General features: G+C 55.0%; 1 protein-coding gene across 1 annotated transcript in view; it reads left to right on the forward strand.

Annotated features, from left to right (window-relative positions):
* LCLAT1 (lysocardiolipin acyltransferase 1) overlaps nucleotides 1-18,187 on the forward strand; it is a 129,585-nt gene that overhangs the window by 69,651 nt on the left and 41,747 nt on the right. The window contains exons 4-5 of the mRNA XM_055122389.1: nucleotides 9,865-10,011; nucleotides 15,373-15,489. Coding sequence (XP_054978364.1) covers nucleotides 9,865-10,011; nucleotides 15,373-15,489 — 264 coding nt within the window. The remainder of the gene's footprint in view (nucleotides 1-9,864; nucleotides 10,012-15,372; nucleotides 15,490-18,187) is intronic.

Here is an 18,187-nt window from a genome sequence, read left to right on the forward strand (position 1 = left end):
GTGTCACACCTGCCGCCCCTCCACACGCACCCCTCCTCCCGTCACTGCCCTCCCGGGTCCTCCTCCAGCACGTGAGCTGACACATGAGCCACATCGCCTGTCCGTCTCAGAGTCACGTGCTCTCCTTTCCCACATCCTGCCACTTCCAGAAGGGACGATCGGGCTAAGGGGCCGCCACACCGCACAGCAGGAAAGCGAGGGACGCCACAGGCTTTTTTGCTTTTTGACGATCGGGAGGAACCTTGGGCCGTGGGTGTTCTCTGGAGACTCGGAGCGTGGGCCCTCTTGCTCGGGCAGGGCGAGCGCGCAGTGGGACCGCACATCGGGCGGCCGAATAGCAGGGCGTGTAGGCATTCATGTTGCTGCTTGGTTTTTCCCGTGTTCGCTCCCAGTTTGGGGCCGGGCCTGGCACCGCTCAGCCGCTGCTCCGTCTGTTGCAGGGGTGAGGCCCGTGCTCGGCAGGGGAAGCCTCTCCCAGTCTCCACTCACTTTATTATTTTTCACCCTGGAGGTTCGGCCACCCTCAGCCGGGGATGCTCATAAACAGGCCTGGCCTTGTGACGGGTCCCGGTGTCGCGTGGGCGCCTCTGGGTGCAGGAGGGCCCAGACCCCCTCGGCACCTGGCAGGGCGCCAGGCCCCAGCCGTGCCGGGAGCCCGGAGTGGAGGCGAGGAGGCCGAGGAGCGGAGTCTCGGCTCCGCGGGGCCCGTGAGGAGTGGGGACAGTCCCAGACTCCTGCTGCAGGAAGCCGCGGAGAGGCAGAGGCGCTTCTCGCTGCAGCCACACATGCCGTCCGAGGGAAGCACCTTAGTAAGGAGGAGAATAACCAAGGCTCCGAGGGCAGCCAGAGACCCGGTGGGCTGGGCCGGGTTACCTTCCGTTCATTAGCAGCAGATCGCAGTTGTTCCAGCTGCGGTATTTATAGTTTAGGACACTAAACTTTGTTTCCGGCGAGAAGGAAAAGGCTCCCTCTCCTCCCTCGCTTCCTCCTTTAAAACTTTTATTGGATTCCCTGAAACTGGAGCCCTCATCCGACACGGCCGCCGCCGACTTGCTCCCCGCTCGTTTCCATGTGGGTCTGGGGGGTCCGTTTTTGGCGCCACGCCCAGCGATGCTCAGGGCTTCCTCCGTGCTGTACGACCGACCGGGGTCACGCCTGGAGGTGGGGGGGACCACACGCAGCGCCGAAGGTTGAGCCGGGCGGGCGGGCTGCACCCCTGCCCCCTCTCTGGGGCCCCCCCGCTATCCGGCCTCAGCTCCGCGGGAGACGGAGGCGTCTCTGGCCAGAGCCGCCTGCAAGGGAATTGCTGGTGCTCGGCTCCTGCCAGCTTCCCCGGGCAGCCAGGCCCCGGTTCTGGGGCCGGCCTGGGCCTTCGGAGCTGCCCGGCGTGGCGCTTGCTCGAGTCCCCCGCTCTCGGCCCTCCTCTCGCAGGCGGCCTTGCCTCTCCTCAGGAGTCCAGCCCCGCGTGCCTCTGGCTGTTTCGGACCGCGGGAAGGTTTGCCAGCAGCCTCCTTCCCGCCGGGAGAGCGTGTGCGAGCCCCCTGCCCCCCACAGCCGTGAGCTGCTGGCCGCCTCGGCCCCCCACTCGCCACGGCCCCGGGGGCCCAGGGAGAGAGAGAGGCAGCCGCCCCAGGGCTGCATCCGGGCAGCCTGCATCCCGAGGAGAGGGTGTCGGGCGGCTGACGCGGGCGAGAGTCGCCCGGATAGTGGACGGGGCTCCCAGGGGAAGGGTCTGCTGTCTGCACCCCCGAGCCCCTGCTCCGTCTGGCTGTCCCATCTCTCCAGCTCGAAGGGAGTGTGGCCAGTTGACTCACTCAGTTTCGTTCCGTGCCTGGAGGAACCCAGGAAGAGAGGCTGGCCTAGAGCAGCCCCCGGGCACGTGCTGTGGCTGCAAGACCCCCGCGTGTCCGGTCTGTGGCAGGTTAGCTGTGTCTCGGGTGCATCCGAATTCTTCGACTGTGTGTCGCGTTGTTTTCGGTCTCCTGTTGGTCTGTCTCCTGGTCTCCCGGCTGAGTAGGCTCCAGGCTTCCTAAGGTACCACACGGCTCTGGCTCCGTCCAGCCCGCCACAAGGAACCTGGCTGAGTTTGTGGCAGTGGCCGCTGTGCCTCTTGGTGGCCACGCCTGGTGGTGTGTGCCGACGGCCTCTCTGCTATTCCCGGCCTCCATGTTCTTCCCGGCCTCCGCGCTGTTCCCGGCCTCTGCGCTGTTCCCGGCACTCTGGCACGTGTTTGTTCCCAGAGGTGCTGGTGCTCAGCGGGGCCCGGTGGGGGGCCTCTGAGCGCCTCCCCCCGGCCCCATTGGCCTCTTTCTCCTCCCCCGAGCACCCGCAGGAGTCAGACCCACCCTCTGTCACCTTGGCGAGGCCTGTCCTGCCCCCGGGGGAAGACGCAGGTGACCCGGCTGCGGCCACCGTCTCAGTGGGTGGCTCTGTCTCACCCCCAAGTGGCCTTGCAGGCACGGCGCGGCGGGAATGCCCCCGGCACCAGTGCGGATGGCCCTGACCTCCGAGGCAGCGTCTCTGCGTGACCACAGGCTCTCGTGCAGGGAGATGACAGAGGCAGCGCGGGACGCATGGCCCTCCCCCCGCCTGCGCCCAGGCATCCGAGGGCAGACGGAGGGGCTGGCGGGGGCCTGCCGTGCCCGTGTCCACACACGCTGCCCGCGCCGAGTGCTCTTGACAACTCTGATTCCTCACCATGGTCCGTGCTCCCGGCTGAGTTCCCTGGCAGCGGGTTCAGAGGGCGCCCTGGCCCGTCCTCTGTCTGCAGGGGCTGGGGGGGTCACCCCTGGGAGCGTAGGACAAGGGCTCGGTCCCCACCTCCCCCACGCCGCCGCCCGCATCAGCTCCTGCCCCTCTGCTCCCGAGAGGCGCGAGTCTGTCCGTTCCCACCGTCGTCTTCGTACTGATGGTGCGTTCCTGCCGCCAGCCGGGAGCCCAGGAGGAACGGGTGGGTCTGTGGCGCGTGGCGGGGACCCGGGTCAGTCTGTCTCTGAGCCCGGCTCTGGGGCGCGGGCGGGGAAGAGCGGACGTTCCTGTGATCCTCCTCGAACCCATCGACATGAAATGACAGAATGGGTGGAAGTGTTTATTTTTTATGAGAATGCCATTTAAAATACATTTAATTTTTATTTATTTATTTATGTATCTGACATCGTGCCGCGTGTGTTTCTGATGCCGGGACTGCTCTGCCCGCAGCGCGCTCCAGTTTCCCTGAAACGAACAGTGACGGTCAGATCCACCTTTCTGAAACCGGGTCTGAGCTCAGCTCAGCCTCGCCTTCCCTAGGGTGCAGCCGAGCAGGCCCGGGGCCCCCCCAAAAGGTGTGGGGGCGTGCCCGGGTCCTGCTTCTGCACTGTTGCTCTTTTAATATCCTCCCGCCCCCTTAGCCAACTCTCGGATTTGATCAGAGGCCAGGAGGGAAGGAGGAGCCGCTGGCAAACTTACAGGCTGGCTGTGCGGGGGGCGTGGCAGGCGGAGAGGAAAGAGGGCCGCCGGCGCAGAGCTGGCCCCAGGCTTTGCTCGCCAGAGACGCCGTGTGCCCCGAGGAGAAAATAGGAAAAGGGACACGTCCTCGAGGCGGATTGCGGTGACACGGCCAATTGCACTCATTTATCAGCTCAGAGATGTGTGAAATGAGTGTCACAGAAAATGTGCTTTTGGGACCGGAAGAACGTTGCGGAGAATCTGGGTTGTTCTTCACAACAGGGAGGGAGTCTGCGTCAACGGCGGTGAGACAAGCAGGGGAACCCTCCCGAGGCCTGGCTGTGACGACGGTGATGGTCGTTGTCATGAAAGCGAGGAACGCCTTTAGGCTCCAGGGACTGAGCAGGACTCACGGGTGTCCGTGATGTGTGGCCTGGAGCCGGGGGAGTCGAAGGCGCCAGGGGAAGCACCTGGTTTTCCTGCTGACTGAGGTTCGGGGGCGGCTCAGCTGTGGGCTGCCCTCCCGGGGTCGGTGGCCGCAGTGGCAGGTGAGGGGGGTGTGAATTGTGGGCCCTGCACCACCCGCCGCCCGTCTCACGGGGCCGGCAGAGACATCCCCGCCGTTGGTGCTGTTCAGTGCTGAGTGTCCTTCCCTAACAGGAGGGTGAGCACTTTCGAGAGTCTAGCAGTACAGAGTAGAGCTTCTCACCCCTCTGAAAAACAGACGCTCCCCTGAGGGGAGTCAGCGGCCTGGCTCATGCCCCGCTACTCGCCAGGCACACGGCTAAGACCTTAGTTTGGGCAGCACGAGAGAGTTTCCAAGAATATATTGCGGAAAGGTACATCAGTAGCACAGTTAAAGGTGCCGGTGTGAAGGGGCAAGAGGGGAGCACCCGGGAGAGCACCAAGGCTTTGTAGGCCAGAGGCCCGGGTTCTATCCTTGGCACTGCTCGGGTCTCCGAGCACTGCCAGGAGTGGGCCCTGAGCATCGCTGGGTGTGGCCCCCAAGTCCAATCAGTCAAGCCAATGAGAAGAACCCACCAGTTTTGGAGCCCAGACAGCATTATGTAACCTGACAGTGCCGCTTAGTAGCTCAAGTCCTGCCGTGCCTCAGTTTTCTCATCCATAAATAGGAATAATAATTTTACCTAACTCGTGGATTACCTTGAAAACAAATGGAATGAATGAAAGACGTTAAGTATTTCATAACCGTTTGGTAAACACTGAAACAGTCCTACTTCGTATCTGCATTACGAACGTTTCTTCCTCTTTGTCCGTAAAAATTGGCCACTGTGGAAAAGAAACGAATGTGGGGCTTGAAAATGCGAGCAGCGGTGCGGGAGTTCATGCCAGTAGTAGGTCAGACACGCCGGCAGGCACCGCAGACGAAGCTGCTGGGCTGGAGGGGCAAGCCCAGAGATGTCGCGCCAGTGAGAAATCTTGGGAGGACAGATCCGGAGTTTCAGCATCTATCGACAGAAGTTCCAGACAGAGACCCAGGAGAATGAAGAGGAAATCCAAACATCCTATGTGACGGGATGGCTAGTCCCAGTGTTGAAGAGACTCCGACTGAGAGAGTCCCACTGCTGAGCAGAGATTCCCGGTGGTAGAAACTTGGTGAAGTTAATCATTAACAACTTCCCCGAACATGCGCGTTTAAGCTGCCCCCACAGAACAGACTGCTCTCAGACTCATTAGCCACGTTAGCCGCAGCCGAGAGACGAGTAGGGAAATAGCTTGGCCATTCTGAGGGGGAGAAGATTCTGGAAACTTGAGTCCTGTTTTCAGCCAGACTAGCCCCCAAACTGAGTGCATATCAAGGATGCCAAGGCAGTGTTTGAATGTTCGTCCTTAAGGAGGACAGACAGAAAGGCAGAGATGAGAAACAGTGACACGCAAAGAAGCAGTGGCGTCTACAGTCGGGCGTGTTTCCGTGAAACATAGGGAGTGTGTAATTAGTCACAGTAGTAGGAGTTCACGGAACATTTGGGTAATTGTTCCAAGCTCCTTCTGCTTACGATAGTGAGTAGGACATGTCTAAGATATAAGCCCGTAGTGTGTGAATTTGTATGATCTATAGCACTTTAGCACGGTCGTCCCGTTGTTCATTGATTTGCTCGAGTTGGCACCAGTAACATCTCCATTGTGAGACTTGTAGTGAGAGAAATAAGTACTACTTTGTGTGTGAGTGTGTGTGTGTGTGTGTGTGTGTGAGAGAGAGAGAGAGAGAGAGTGTGTGATGGGGTGATTATTCACTGACATAGGGACACAAGGGAGTGTTTTGGGATGCTGGAAGTGGTGCCTTAACCTGGTTGGTGTCATGTCTGGTGGGTGTAATCTGTGTCTGTGCGCCAAGGTCTACGCCTGATAGCTGCATGTTGTAAGTCAGATCTGAATAACGGTATGTGAAAGCCCACACTCCTGTCTTACCTCTGATTTCAGATCCTGTCCTCCTCGCTCGCCCAGTGCCCAGCGAGAGGGCCCTTCCCTTGCACTGGCACTTTGCCTTCTCCGTATCTGTCTGCGTTTGCCGTGTCGGCACAGCATTCGGATCTAACCACTACTGCCCCATGAAACATTTCCTACCGAGGGCTGTGTGCATCCATGTAGCACTTCCCCTCATTTCTTCTCCGTCCTTCAGACTCAAGTAGCCCACCCCCACAGACCCTCCTCCGCTGGGGTTTGGGCTCAGTCATACAGGACTGACGGCTGTGAGTGTTGAGCCTGCGGCTGTGGGACTTGAGTTCAGACGTGTCCCGCTTGTGCGGTGTCTTCTGGGGCTCCCTCGATCATTTGCATTTTTGTGCATTTTGTGTGCGTATTTTTTGTCCTTGGGCCACCCCCCAGCAGTGCACACGTTTCACTATTGTGAATGGGAACTTTTGTGTCACAATTCTGTGGACCTCGGTTTAATAGTTAGGAATGATGAGGTTGGGTTGCTCATAACGCTGGTAGCAGTCACTGACTGTCCACTCCGAGCCTGCTTATAGTGACACCTACCAGGCAGACACTCTCATAACATTCTCTTCGTTTTCACTTTGGGGGCGTCATGAAGGGATAAGGGCTTGGGGCTCAACAGCTGAGGCACGAGGTGCCCACATTCCCCAAGCAGTGTCTCTGCTGAGCTACACTGCCTGTGAGCACTGAACGGTGAGCTGTTCACCCATGAAAGGGGACAGGGCCAGTATAGGGTTAGGTCCAGTACCAGTGGGTCTAACCAGTGGCACAAAGGGGGCACAAAGGTGGGGGGGGGGACATCACACAGCAGTAAACGCTCTGTACAGAAGTGGGTGTGTGCTTATTTATGCCACTGTAGCCCCGTTGCTCATCGATTTGCTCGAGCAGGCACCAGTAACGTCTCTCATTGTGAGACTTATTGTTACTGTGTTTGACATATCAAATACGCCACGGGTAGCTTGCCAGGCTCTGCCGTGCGGGCTCGATACTCTCGGTAGCTTGCCGGGCTCTCCGAGAGGGGCGGAGGAATCGAACTCGGGCCGGCTGCGTGCAAGGCGAACGCCGAACCGCTGTGCTATTGCTCCAGCCTGTGCTTATTTATATTTGTAGAAATCTATGTCCTAGCATGGACTTACTAAGACTTACACTTGGGGAAAAAAAAAAAACCCATCCAGTGTTTTATTTATTTTTTAAAATTTAACACTGTGGCTTGCAATGTTCTTCGTCTGCACTTCCCAGGCGTCTGGTCTTCTAACCGAGTCCCACCAGCGTTGGGACCTTCCCCCCACCCCATCTCTCATTTCCCACCAGCCCCGCCCCCATGCCCCAGCAGGCACAGAATAGTGTGTTTTATGTTGCTCCTGACAACGAAAGGCTGATGGAGCTACCAAGAAACACTTCAGCAAAAGAAAATTTTCGAAAATGGTTGTACCTCACTGCAGGGTCCTCCGAGACCGCGGCCGAGGGTTTCCCGGGCCGGTCGCTGCTGGCTGAGCCCCCTGTGTCGCTGTTTCTGTTGACGGGGCTTCATTGGCTCCGGGGCTGTTTCCCCTCAAACCTGGCGCCCTCCCCCCAGGCCGGCGGGGCCGTGGGCTGTGGGGTCTGCGGCACCGCAGACAGTGCCGGCTCTGCTGGACCGGCCAGTGGGTCCCAGGAGCTGGGCTCGGCTCGCATCTTCCCCCCGTTGGCGGAGCTGTGGACTGACCCTTGCTGCAGGCGGGCGGGACCTCGCCTGCCCCCCTTCCCCAGGGCGCCCCGAGTTCCCGCTCGAAGACTGGCGTTCCCTGTGCGTTTCCAGGCTCGGCTGCGTCTCTGTCCAGCCGAGCTGGGCCGCGGCTTCCGTGGCGGCTGCATCGGGAGTGGCTGTGGCTGCTGGGGGGGCGTGGCCCACCCCCACTCCAGGGAGACCCCAGAGCCCTCAGCCTGTGTACTCGGAAGTTTTCTTCGGTCCCACAGAGGTGAGCTGCGAGGGAGCGACGTCGAGCCGTTGGCAGGGTCAGCCTGGCGGCTGCACCCCGAGGCACCCCAGGACCCGAGTGCCTGTGGGCCCTGGCGTGCATCTCCTCGAGATGGGTGCTGCCGTGGGACGCCTGGTTCCCCCCGTGCCTGGGGCTGTCCTGGTGAGGCGCTCGCACTTGAGACCTGCAGGGGGACCCGTGGGCGCCTGTGGCCGGGACAGTGGTGAGGGTGCAGGCTCCCGGGGGTCCCTCGAGCACTTCGGGACAGAGCTCGCGTTGGCTGCCGGAGGAGCCTCAGCCGCCTTTCCTGCAGCAGGAGCTGGGGTCCGGGGCCCCACGGTGCCGGGTGACTGCCGCGTGCAGGGGCAGACTCTGGAGCACTTTCTTCCTCCGGCAGGCTGGCGGCGAGTCTCGGGTTCAAGGGGCGCCTCTGGCGTGCGCTTTGCTCTCCCGCCGCTCGGGGCTGAGGCCCGGGCCCGGGTCCTCCCCAGTCGACTCTCCAGGTGCTCCCTGGCCCGGCCCTGTCCCCGGTCACGTTGGGGCAGAGACTTGACTGCTCCGCTTGAGGCTCCGCCTCCGTCCCCCAGGGCCTCCCTCACCCACCCCCGCTTCCTCCAGCCACCCGGACGGCCACCTCAGCTCTGGAGACTGCTTCTGAGGGGGAGCACCTCTCGGGGGAGCACCTCGCACTGGCACCGCCCACGGTCCTCTCATCCCTCCCCGCGCTCCCCGCCTCCGACGCTGCGCCCCGCCTGCTCCCTTCCACCTCCCTGCCCCAGCTCATCCCTAGGGCTGAGTCACCCTCTGCCTCGTCTCCGCCGGGTCTTGGCTGCGAGGCCGGGCGGGCATCCACTGACCTGCGGGGTTATCTTTTTTTTTTTTTTTTGACCAGAGGTTCTGGTCCCGTCGGGCCTGGGAGGGGCGGCCAGAGGAGTCCTGCTCCTCGGCCTGGAGAAGGTAGGTGGTCTCAGTGGACAGTGGGACCACACACAGCCCCCCTCCCAGGGACCGTCTCCAGTGCTGAGCCTGGCGCCGGTGGGGTTTGGAGGCTGAGTGGTACAGACAGGGAGGTAGCGAGGACGGCCCGTCCATGACGCGAGGTCCTCGACCCTCAGGGCCTCGCCCCACAGCCGTGTGGCTCGTGAGACCGTGACTGAAGTGGCTCCGTGGGGGTTGGTGAAACCTTGGGCGAGTTTCCCACAAATGCCGGGGAAGTTCCCGCCTCCTCTGGAGACGTGAATAGTTGGGTGTGGATGGAACTGTTTTCGAGAAGTTTGCAAGCTCCCACAGTTTTTCAGAGTCGCTTAAAAATATTTCCTGTGTGGACCTTAACCCGAGATCAGTGCTGAACTTGCATTCATCGTAAGGTACTTACTGCGATTATTAAAAATGTGTAGTGACATATGTGGAATATAGTGTAGCAGAGAGGTACGAGCTAGCAATGATGCAACTTCTGGAAGAAATTTCTCAGGACTTAGTTACTAAAATACCAAAATACAGAAATCCAAAACCTCGCGGCCACTATGGTGGCCACACGACCTCATATGTCTTCATTCTCAGCAATGGAAAACAAATTATCAAATGCTTCCTTTCCAGCAGGTCTGACTTTGGGGGGCCGGGGGGGACTCCAAACAATAATAGTGAGTTTTTTGTTGAAATATTAAATGTAATCAAAATAAAGATAAAGTAAAGTGAAATTTATCAGCTACACAGGCGGGGTAGGGGGTTGGGGGTTGGGGAGAGGTTTACTATGATTCTTGGTGATGGAATATGTGCACTGGTGAAGGGATGGGTGTTCGAGTATTGTGTAACTGAGACTTAAACCTGAAAGCTTTGTAACTTTCCACATGGTGATTCAATTAAAAAAATAAATAAATTTAAAAAAATGTGTAGTGAAGCTGAAAACTAAAATAACATATATTTATGTACACACACACACACACACACACACACACACACACACACACTACCGTGTGAATGCAGGCATAGAATCATGTGTAAATACTTGTGAAATTGATTTTAGGTTGGGCCATGCAGGCTGCCGCCTACATCTTCATTCACCGGAAGTGGAAGGATGACAAGAGCCACTTTGAAGACATGATCGACTATTTTTGTGATATCCACGAACCACTTCAACTCCTCCTGTTCCCGGAAGGGACCGACCTCACGGGTAAGGTGGTCTGGGTCGGGATCGTAGACGTTTCGAATGTGAAGGGCCACGAAAACGATCTAGTTGACGCTTATTCCTAGATGAAGTAACTGCACCAGGATTCATGGGGCCACCCCTAGGTGATTCTGGCGTCACCCAGTTCTGGCGTGTAGGGACCCAGAACTGGTTTCCAGCCCTTGGATTTGACAAGTCGCCCTGAGCGGTCATTATCACGCGGCTTGCCACCCTGAAGTGTCAGATTGTGTCCGTATCTCTTTTAAAGATCAGCCTTTTGTGCTTATGTAAGCCTAGTGGGTTTTTTTTGCTTTTTTGTTTTTTTTAATTGTGTTCCTTCAGTTTTTATTGAGGCACCATGATTTAAGATGGCATCAAGTTTCAGGCACGCAGTACCTCAACTGCACACCCACCCCCAGTCTCAGAGTCTCTCCACTAGGGTCTTAAGGTCCCCTCCCACCCACCCCCCTCTGTCCCCTTTGGCAAATTAACTTTTTAAACAACTCGTTTAACATGGTTTGGGTCTCATGTTTGTGCGTGTTAATGAGTATGGCTTTGATAGCGAGTGATGTGCATGTGTTTATGATGTTTAACATGTGATATGTTTAAACGTCTGAATGATACCGTGTTTGTGATACTTGATACGTTTGTAACAGTGTTAACGCGAATGTGGCTTTGAGACGCAATTATCTCACCTCAGTTGTCAGAGGGTCAGAGACCCTCCACAGTGTCCTCAGGTCACCTCATGTTACCTCAGACTCAGCTCATGACCCCTCGCCCCACCCCCTTCCTGGGTGTTCTCCGTTCTGTCATTCACGCCAAGGGGTCGCCACCATCCAATACTTTCCATTCCCTGGTCTTGTTTCTCTATCCCACAGCTAGTGAGATAGTGAGATCATAGCTATTTTTTCTCTCCTTTCTCTGACATATAAACCTCGTTGTTTTTTTTTTTTTTTTTTTTTGATTGAATCACTGTTGGCTGGAGCGATAGCACAGCGGTAGGGCATTCGCCTTTCACGCGGCCGACCCGTGTTGATTCCTCCATCCCTCTCAGAGAGCCTGGCAAGCTACCGAGAGTATCCCGCCCGCATGGCAGAGCCTGGCAAGCTCCCCGTGGCGTATTTGATACGCCAAAAACAGTAACAATAAGTCTCACAATGAGAGACGTTACTGCTGCCCACTCAGACAAATCGATGAGCAACGGGATGACAGTGACAGTGACAGTGAGTGAGTGACTCAGAAAGCAGCCAGGGTCAGTGCGAGGTGATGGGCTCGATCCCCCCGTGCGCCTGCTGCACTGAGATTGTTTTCAGCACCCGCGGGAGGCAGATGGGGTTAGTGAACGGGAAGGGGCCGGGAGATGGCGTGGCAGTCCGGGCAGATGCTTGGCATACACTCAGCCCTGTTCGAGTCCTGGCACCACACGGTCCCCTGAGTGTCACTGGGTGCAACCCTGGAGACCCCCCCACACACTGAACCACTAGCCGAGCTGGCCAAGACTCGCCAGTGGGGCCCCTGGACCTCCTGTGCACTGCTTGGGAAGCCTCCGCCACTGCCAGACAAAACCAGAAATGAGGGAGGGGTGGGGATGGAACTCGTGGGTTGCTGTTCTTAAAATTTGCATGCACGGGGCCTTCAGAACTTACACAATACGTTAAAACGTTTTTTACAGCATGTTGCAGGGAGCAGTGGCTGGGAATTGAATCCCAGGCCTCAGAGGCCTGAGCCTTCCCACTGACCCCTCCGTCCCTGCTCCCCGCCCCGCTCCTTTTAAGGTGATGAAGTTAATATCTAGTTGGATGCTTTTAAGGTCAAGAGCATATTCCTTTTAAAAGTTAAAATGGCATTTGCATCTTATGTCTCGCTTGCAGGAAGCCAGACTGTTTGCCAAATAGAGAGAAGTGATCCTGTTGCAAATAGTTTTTGCATTGGAATTCATGGTTGTTTTTTTAAAGATTAGGTTAGCAAAATACCTGCAGTTTTGAAAAAGTATCTGTTAAGTCAAAATTAGTCACCACAGTTGACTTTAAACTTGGGTTCTTAAGCCCAAGAATGTTTTATTATTTTTCTGTAAATCCCTAATCCAGCTTGTTTTCAAAATTAGTGCAGACAATTGTAGGCTTACGTGTATTCTTTCTTCACATATCGATGTAATTTTCTTACAGAAGTAATGCATGCTTATTTGGAGGAATTTAGAAACATTGTAAAATGATTGACTGAAATTGCTATAATCTCACCATCCATAAATGAACAGTTTTGGTTTATTGCTCTCACATACACATGCACTTATACATATGTAACGTATGCAAAGGAATGTGTATGTGCACATATATAACTTAAGTTGGAAAATTGGTCATTGTCACTGTCACTGTCATCCCATTGCTCATCGATTTGCTCGAGCGGGCGCCAGTAACGCCTCCATCGTGAGACTTGTTGTTACTGTTTTTGGTATATTGAATACGCCATGGGTAGCTTGCCAGGCTCTGCTGTGCGGGCGGGATACTCTCAGTAGCTTGCCAGGCTCTCCGAGAGGGGCAGAGGAGTCAAACCCGGGTCAGCCGCATGCAAGGCAAACGCCCTGTCTGCTGCGCTGTCGCTCCAGCCCTGGAAAATTGGTATCATGTTTTTGTACTAAATATTATAATCTTCCACATCATTATTCTGTGAGAATGTGTGCTTTAGAGGTTGTGTAGTTTTATATCAATTCAATAGTTACGATTTCCAGAAAAGCTGAACCAACAGGATGTGTGTCTGTGTTATTTATCTGTGTGTAGAGATATGGTTGTAAGTGTTTCATAGACAGACAGGCACACATAGGCACACATACACACATTGATTTTAAGAATTTGGCTCCCAGTTGTGGAGACTTGTCAAGTCAAAAGCTACAGGATAAATCAGCCTAACCAGAGACCCGTGAGGAGACACAGGTCAGTCCCAGAGGCAGCCTGCCAGCAGACCCTCCTTCGGTTAAGGAGCTTCCTTCTCTGGCTAAGGCCCTTAGCTGATTGGGCGTGGTACAGATGACGGCATAGTCCGCTTTACTTGAGGCTACTGACTTCACAGCCCGGGGTCCTCCCTTCACAGCCCGGGGTCCTCCCAGAGACATCTGGAACTCAGGCTCCCGGAATCACTTGCCTACCGCCCCCCCTTGCAGGAAAGCAATCGCTCTGCACCCCCTGAGCAGCTCAGTGCCCGTCGGGGCAATAGTCCCCGCTTGGGCAAACACCTAAGCTAGAATAGTGTTTGGCCGGGTATGTAGTAACCAGTGTCTTTGACCAGATGCCTTTGCCAGTGTGACACAGTTCCGTTGGCCTGACTTGGAAAGGGGAGTGCCCCACAACTGGGAGCCTGCCTGCGGGTAAGCACCCTCGTACGGAAAGTGAAAAGCTCTGCGCTTATCGTGGGCAACTCTGTGCCTTTGTAGGAACCAAAGTTCCTACTTCCACGTACCTTACGTTCTGAGAGGAGATTTTTTTTTTTCTTTTTGGGTCACACCCAGCAATGCACAGGGGTCACTCCTGGCTCTGCACTCAGGAATCACCCCTGGCGGTGCTCAGGGGACTATATGGGATGCTGGGATTTGAACCCGGGTCGGCCGCGTGCAAGGCAAACGCCCTACCCACTGTGCTTTCGCTCCAGCCCCCTGAGAAGAGATTTTTTTTGAAAATAATTTAAAAATCCAATATATAAAAGCTTTATCTAAAGAAGAACGGGGGCTGTCCTAGGCTTCTATTTTATCTGGTGTAGCGTGGCTGCAGAGAGCCCTAATTTCCCGTGGAGGAAGCTCCGAAGGAAGGCAGAGCAGGCGGCCGTCCGGGTAGACGGAAGGACGGGCCCCGTGGGCAGTGCTGGGACGGCAGAGGGACCTGGGGGGTGTTCCTGAGCGATCATGGCCTGGGGTTGGGTCCATGAGGTCGCTCCCCGGCCCCCGATGGCTCCCGCCTTCCTGCCCTCACAGCCTGCCCACTCTGCTTCTGCCTCCAGGTCTTCGTCGTGTCCCTGGGCGCAGTTCCCGGCCCCGGGGAAGGCCCTATCCGCGGGTTATAAAATACTGTTTTGAAGGACCCCCCCCCCACCCCCACGGCGTGGCATGATTAATTGTGCACCTAGGAACAAGAAAGTTTCTCTCCGGCCCCGTGTCGGGTTTTGGTGTTGGGCTCTGCGGGGTTCTGTGGGTATTTAACTGAGTTGATTCTCAGGTTTACAGAGTGTTGCTCCCTTTACAGACATGTTCTTTGAATATTTTAGTGTTAAGGAATCGTTTTCTTTCTTTTTTTTTTTAAAGTTTTAAGGACTCAGTGGTCCTAAATTCACTCCCGGACGTGCCATAGGATACACACGGGCTCCTGCCGTGTCGGGCCGGGCCTGTCATTCCCGGATGCAGGTTCTCAGGTCTGTGGTCCCCCCTCGCCCCCCTGCTGTGCGGCCAGATCCCGGAACACTCGACTCTGGCTCAATAAAGGGTTTGGTCTTGGAACTCACAGAGTGACCTCCTGGAAGAGAAAACGGTGCCTCAGCCAGCAACGGGAACGTATACTTGACTCTGTAACTATATACGGCTAAACCACGCCCAGACATTTGTCCATGACGTGCTGACCCTGTGTCCTGTCCGTTATGGGTGGTTTCACGGAGCAGAACGTGGATGTTCCGAGCCTGAGCAAGCAGATAGCAAAGCCCCAAGGGACTGCATTTATTAAAAAAAAAAAAAAGTGATTACATTTATTTGGCAAACTGCTAATTATTTCTCCTGGAAGTCATGATCCTTAACGTTTTACTAGTATTGATTTATCTAGTGTCTTATACTTTGCTATTTGGGTTCTTATTATGAAGGTACTGCTTTATGAAGACTTTAGTTTCAGTATTTGTATTTCAGTTTTTCATTTCATACTGTTATACAAATGAAAAAATTTAAAGATTTCAATATAAATTTTGGAAAACATATAAGAAGTCATTATAACTGCCCTTATAACACCTCATAATAATTTCCTTTTCTTTTTTGCATCACACCCGGCGATGCACAGGGGTTACTCCTGGCTCTGCACTAAGGAATTTCTCCTGGTGGTGCTTGGGGGACCCTTTGGGATGCTGGGAATTGAACTCGTGTTGGCCACGTGCAAGGCAAATGCCCTACCCGCTGTGCTATTGTTTTAGCCCCTCATAATAAAATTTTTAATGAGTGGGTAACTCTAGGGCCTTTACTGGGGTCTGAAGTTACTTATAATCTGCCCTCTTGACTCTGTCTGGAACCTTCAGTAATAGTGAGCAGTAGTATTTGCTGGCTGTTTAGTCAAAGAAATGCTAGGCTGTTTCCTTACCTCACTTGCCTTCCTCCTTTTTGCGCTTCTGACGCTCTGCTCTTTCGCTTAGAGAACAGCAAGGCTCGGAGCAACGACTTTGCCGAGAAGAACGGCCTTCAGAAGTACGACTACGTCTTGCATCCGAGAACCACCGGCTTCACTTTCGTTGTGGACCGGCTCAGAGAAGGTGAGTGGCTGAAGGAGCTGAACTCTGCATATGTCTGTCTGGAAGCTACTGTTTCCATTCTCTCTTGGGATGGGAGACGCATGTTTTTATACTATAAAACACGTGCTAAATTGTGTCAGTATGAAAATATAAAATAGCTCTTCTGAACCCTTTTTCTCCTTTGAAAGGCTATACTTTGGAAATGGTGCATACAATTAAGCCGTCCATCCACTTCTTAAATATTTTGCAAAAGCAACAGAACGGTCTAGAAAGTATCTTAGCGCTTGTGGGATCGTTCTTTGCAGCATAAAAAGGTCGCACCTCACGTTCGTTTTTCCACTTCACAAATGACTGATCGGTAGGAAGGTAAGTTCCACTGAGCTCGCTGGTCACTGAACGGAAATTGGCGCCCAAGAGGGCAGGTGTAGAACCTCATCCTTCTGCTCCATTTTGTCCCAGAATTGTGACCTGGAAGGGTCCAGTGGGCAGTGGGCTCCACTCAGGAATCAGACTGCTTACAGTGTGAATAATGTTGCTTTTATATAACACGAAGATGGTGCGTTTCATGATAGCCGTGCCCTTATGTGTCTGTCCCCATCCATGCCTGTGCATTGCACACATAACACACATGTGAATATACACAGAAAAGGAGCCATTCAGAAACATATTATGCAGTTGACAAGAACAGTTCAACATGGGGCCAGGAGCTGGTACACTGAAGATAGTACAGTGGTCAGGGCACTTGCCTTGCACACGGCTCACCCAGGTTCCACCCCCTGAGCTCTCCTTGAGTGAATCCTGAGCACAGAGCCAGGAATAAGCCCTGAACACTGCTTAGTGTGCCCACCCTCCCACCCCCCCCCCCGAAAAAAAGAATAGTTCAAAACTCAGCGCCACCTGGGAGGGGAGCAGCCCTAATGGCCTGTTTCTGGTTTCTAGGAGGCGACACTGTATAGTCTGACAGCCGTGACAGACAGTCACATAAAATTATTTGTGCTTAATGTGAAAGGGTCTTGAAACGTGCAAGAAAGGGCGTCAGGTCCTGGCTTTTTCCTCAAAATGACATCACAGTCGCTCCTTTACTTTTCCACGGGTTTTCGGATGCAAAGGCCCTGACAGTGAGCCCTGGCCGTCCGCGTCCTTCCAGCCAGCCACCCGCGCTTCGGGGCAAAGTGCCGGGAACGCGGGCTGGGAGCGTCGTGCCTGTCGGCCTTGCGGCTGGGACCCTGCGGTTCTGACCCCGGGGAAGGGACCGAAGGCTCCGGGGCTGTGGGGGGTGTGAATGGGAGCGACTCCTCCCTCAGGGCTCCCGATCCACCCGCTCTGTCCACAGTAACTTCCGCTTCCTCAGTCCTCGTAGTTGGAGGACGGCGTTTCCCTGGGTGGTCGCTTACACCCCGCAGAGCTCAGCCAGCCATAGCAGAGTTCGGCTGCCGTCGGTCCTTGGGGGCTTTCTGAGAGTGGCCCCCGAGGTCAGCCCCAGTGCCTCTCCGTGCACTCACTGTACGCACAGCAGAGCCCCTGCTTCCCGGTTTTAAGCAATATCCGCACAGTTTGGTAAAAGTTTCACATAGTCTTTGAACCTCGCCCTTTTAATCCCCTCCCCACAGGAAGGTCAAGCATCTGTGGCAGTTTTGCAGGATTGTGTTTTGATGACCAGCATCCTGGTAAGGAAGAAAGGCAGACAGATTACTGAAATATTGGGCACGTCACATGCCACACTCTGTGGCCTTTTCATGGGACTCTTTATTGCTGGGAGCTGTTTACGAAATAGGACCAGACCTTTCCCTTACAGTAGAAAATGTAATTGTACAGAGATCTTTGACATTTGCCGGAATGTTTCCCGAGACCTTTTCCATTTCCCCAAATTGGCCGGTGTCTTTGTACAGGGTAGTTGACTCTCTTCGGAGGCCATTTCACAGAGAACAGAAGGCTTTTACTTACTCGTGGTGATGAATAGAACACAAAACCCCAAGGAAATCTGGGTGCTGGTCACGGGGCCAGCACACGGAGCAGCTCAGGACGTGGCCTGGCCACCGCCGTGGAGCAGATGACGTCAGCAAAATGGCAGTCTCCTGTGGACGTTTGGGGTCACCTGTGTGGAATCTTTGAATGCCCGGTAGCACTTGAGACTATAAATGGTGTGTGTGTGTGTGTGTGTGTGTGTGTGTGTGTGTGTGTGAGAGAGAGGGGCGGGGGAGGTGAGGGAGGGAGAGATTCATTTACATGTACCTCTCTGTTGCAAAAACTCTGAACTTAGTTTAATGGGATAAAAAGTCCTTCTAGGGGCCAGAGCAATAGCACAGTGGGTAGGGCGTTTGCCTTGCACACGGCTGACATGGGTTCGATCCCCGGCATCCCGGTCCCCCAAGCACTGCCAGGAGTAATTCCTGAGTGCAAAGCCAGGAGTAGCCCCTGAGCATCGCTGGGTGTGACCCAAAAAGAAAAAAAAAAAAAAGTCCTTCTACCCTTAGTGGCGATTGTTAGAATCCCTGCATCCTGTATGTAAGGGACCTTCTGACGTGTGTCTCTCCCTGTGGCAGGCACTGAAGCTCCCCACTGACAGGAGGGCCAGGAAGCTTTTGAAAACCCAGATACTTAGACTGTGAATCAGAGCCTGGGGGCGGGGGAGGGGGCTCTGAGTTCCCCCCTTAGCCACTGGCATCTGGGTCACCAGTGTTCCCAGTTGCGCTCGGTGGGGTTGGCCTGTCCTCCCCTG

This window comes from Sorex araneus, chromosome X (genome assembly GCF_027595985.1).
Source record: "Sorex araneus isolate mSorAra2 chromosome X, mSorAra2.pri, whole genome shotgun sequence".
Classification (NCBI taxonomy): domain Eukaryota; kingdom Metazoa; phylum Chordata; class Mammalia; order Eulipotyphla; family Soricidae; genus Sorex; species Sorex araneus.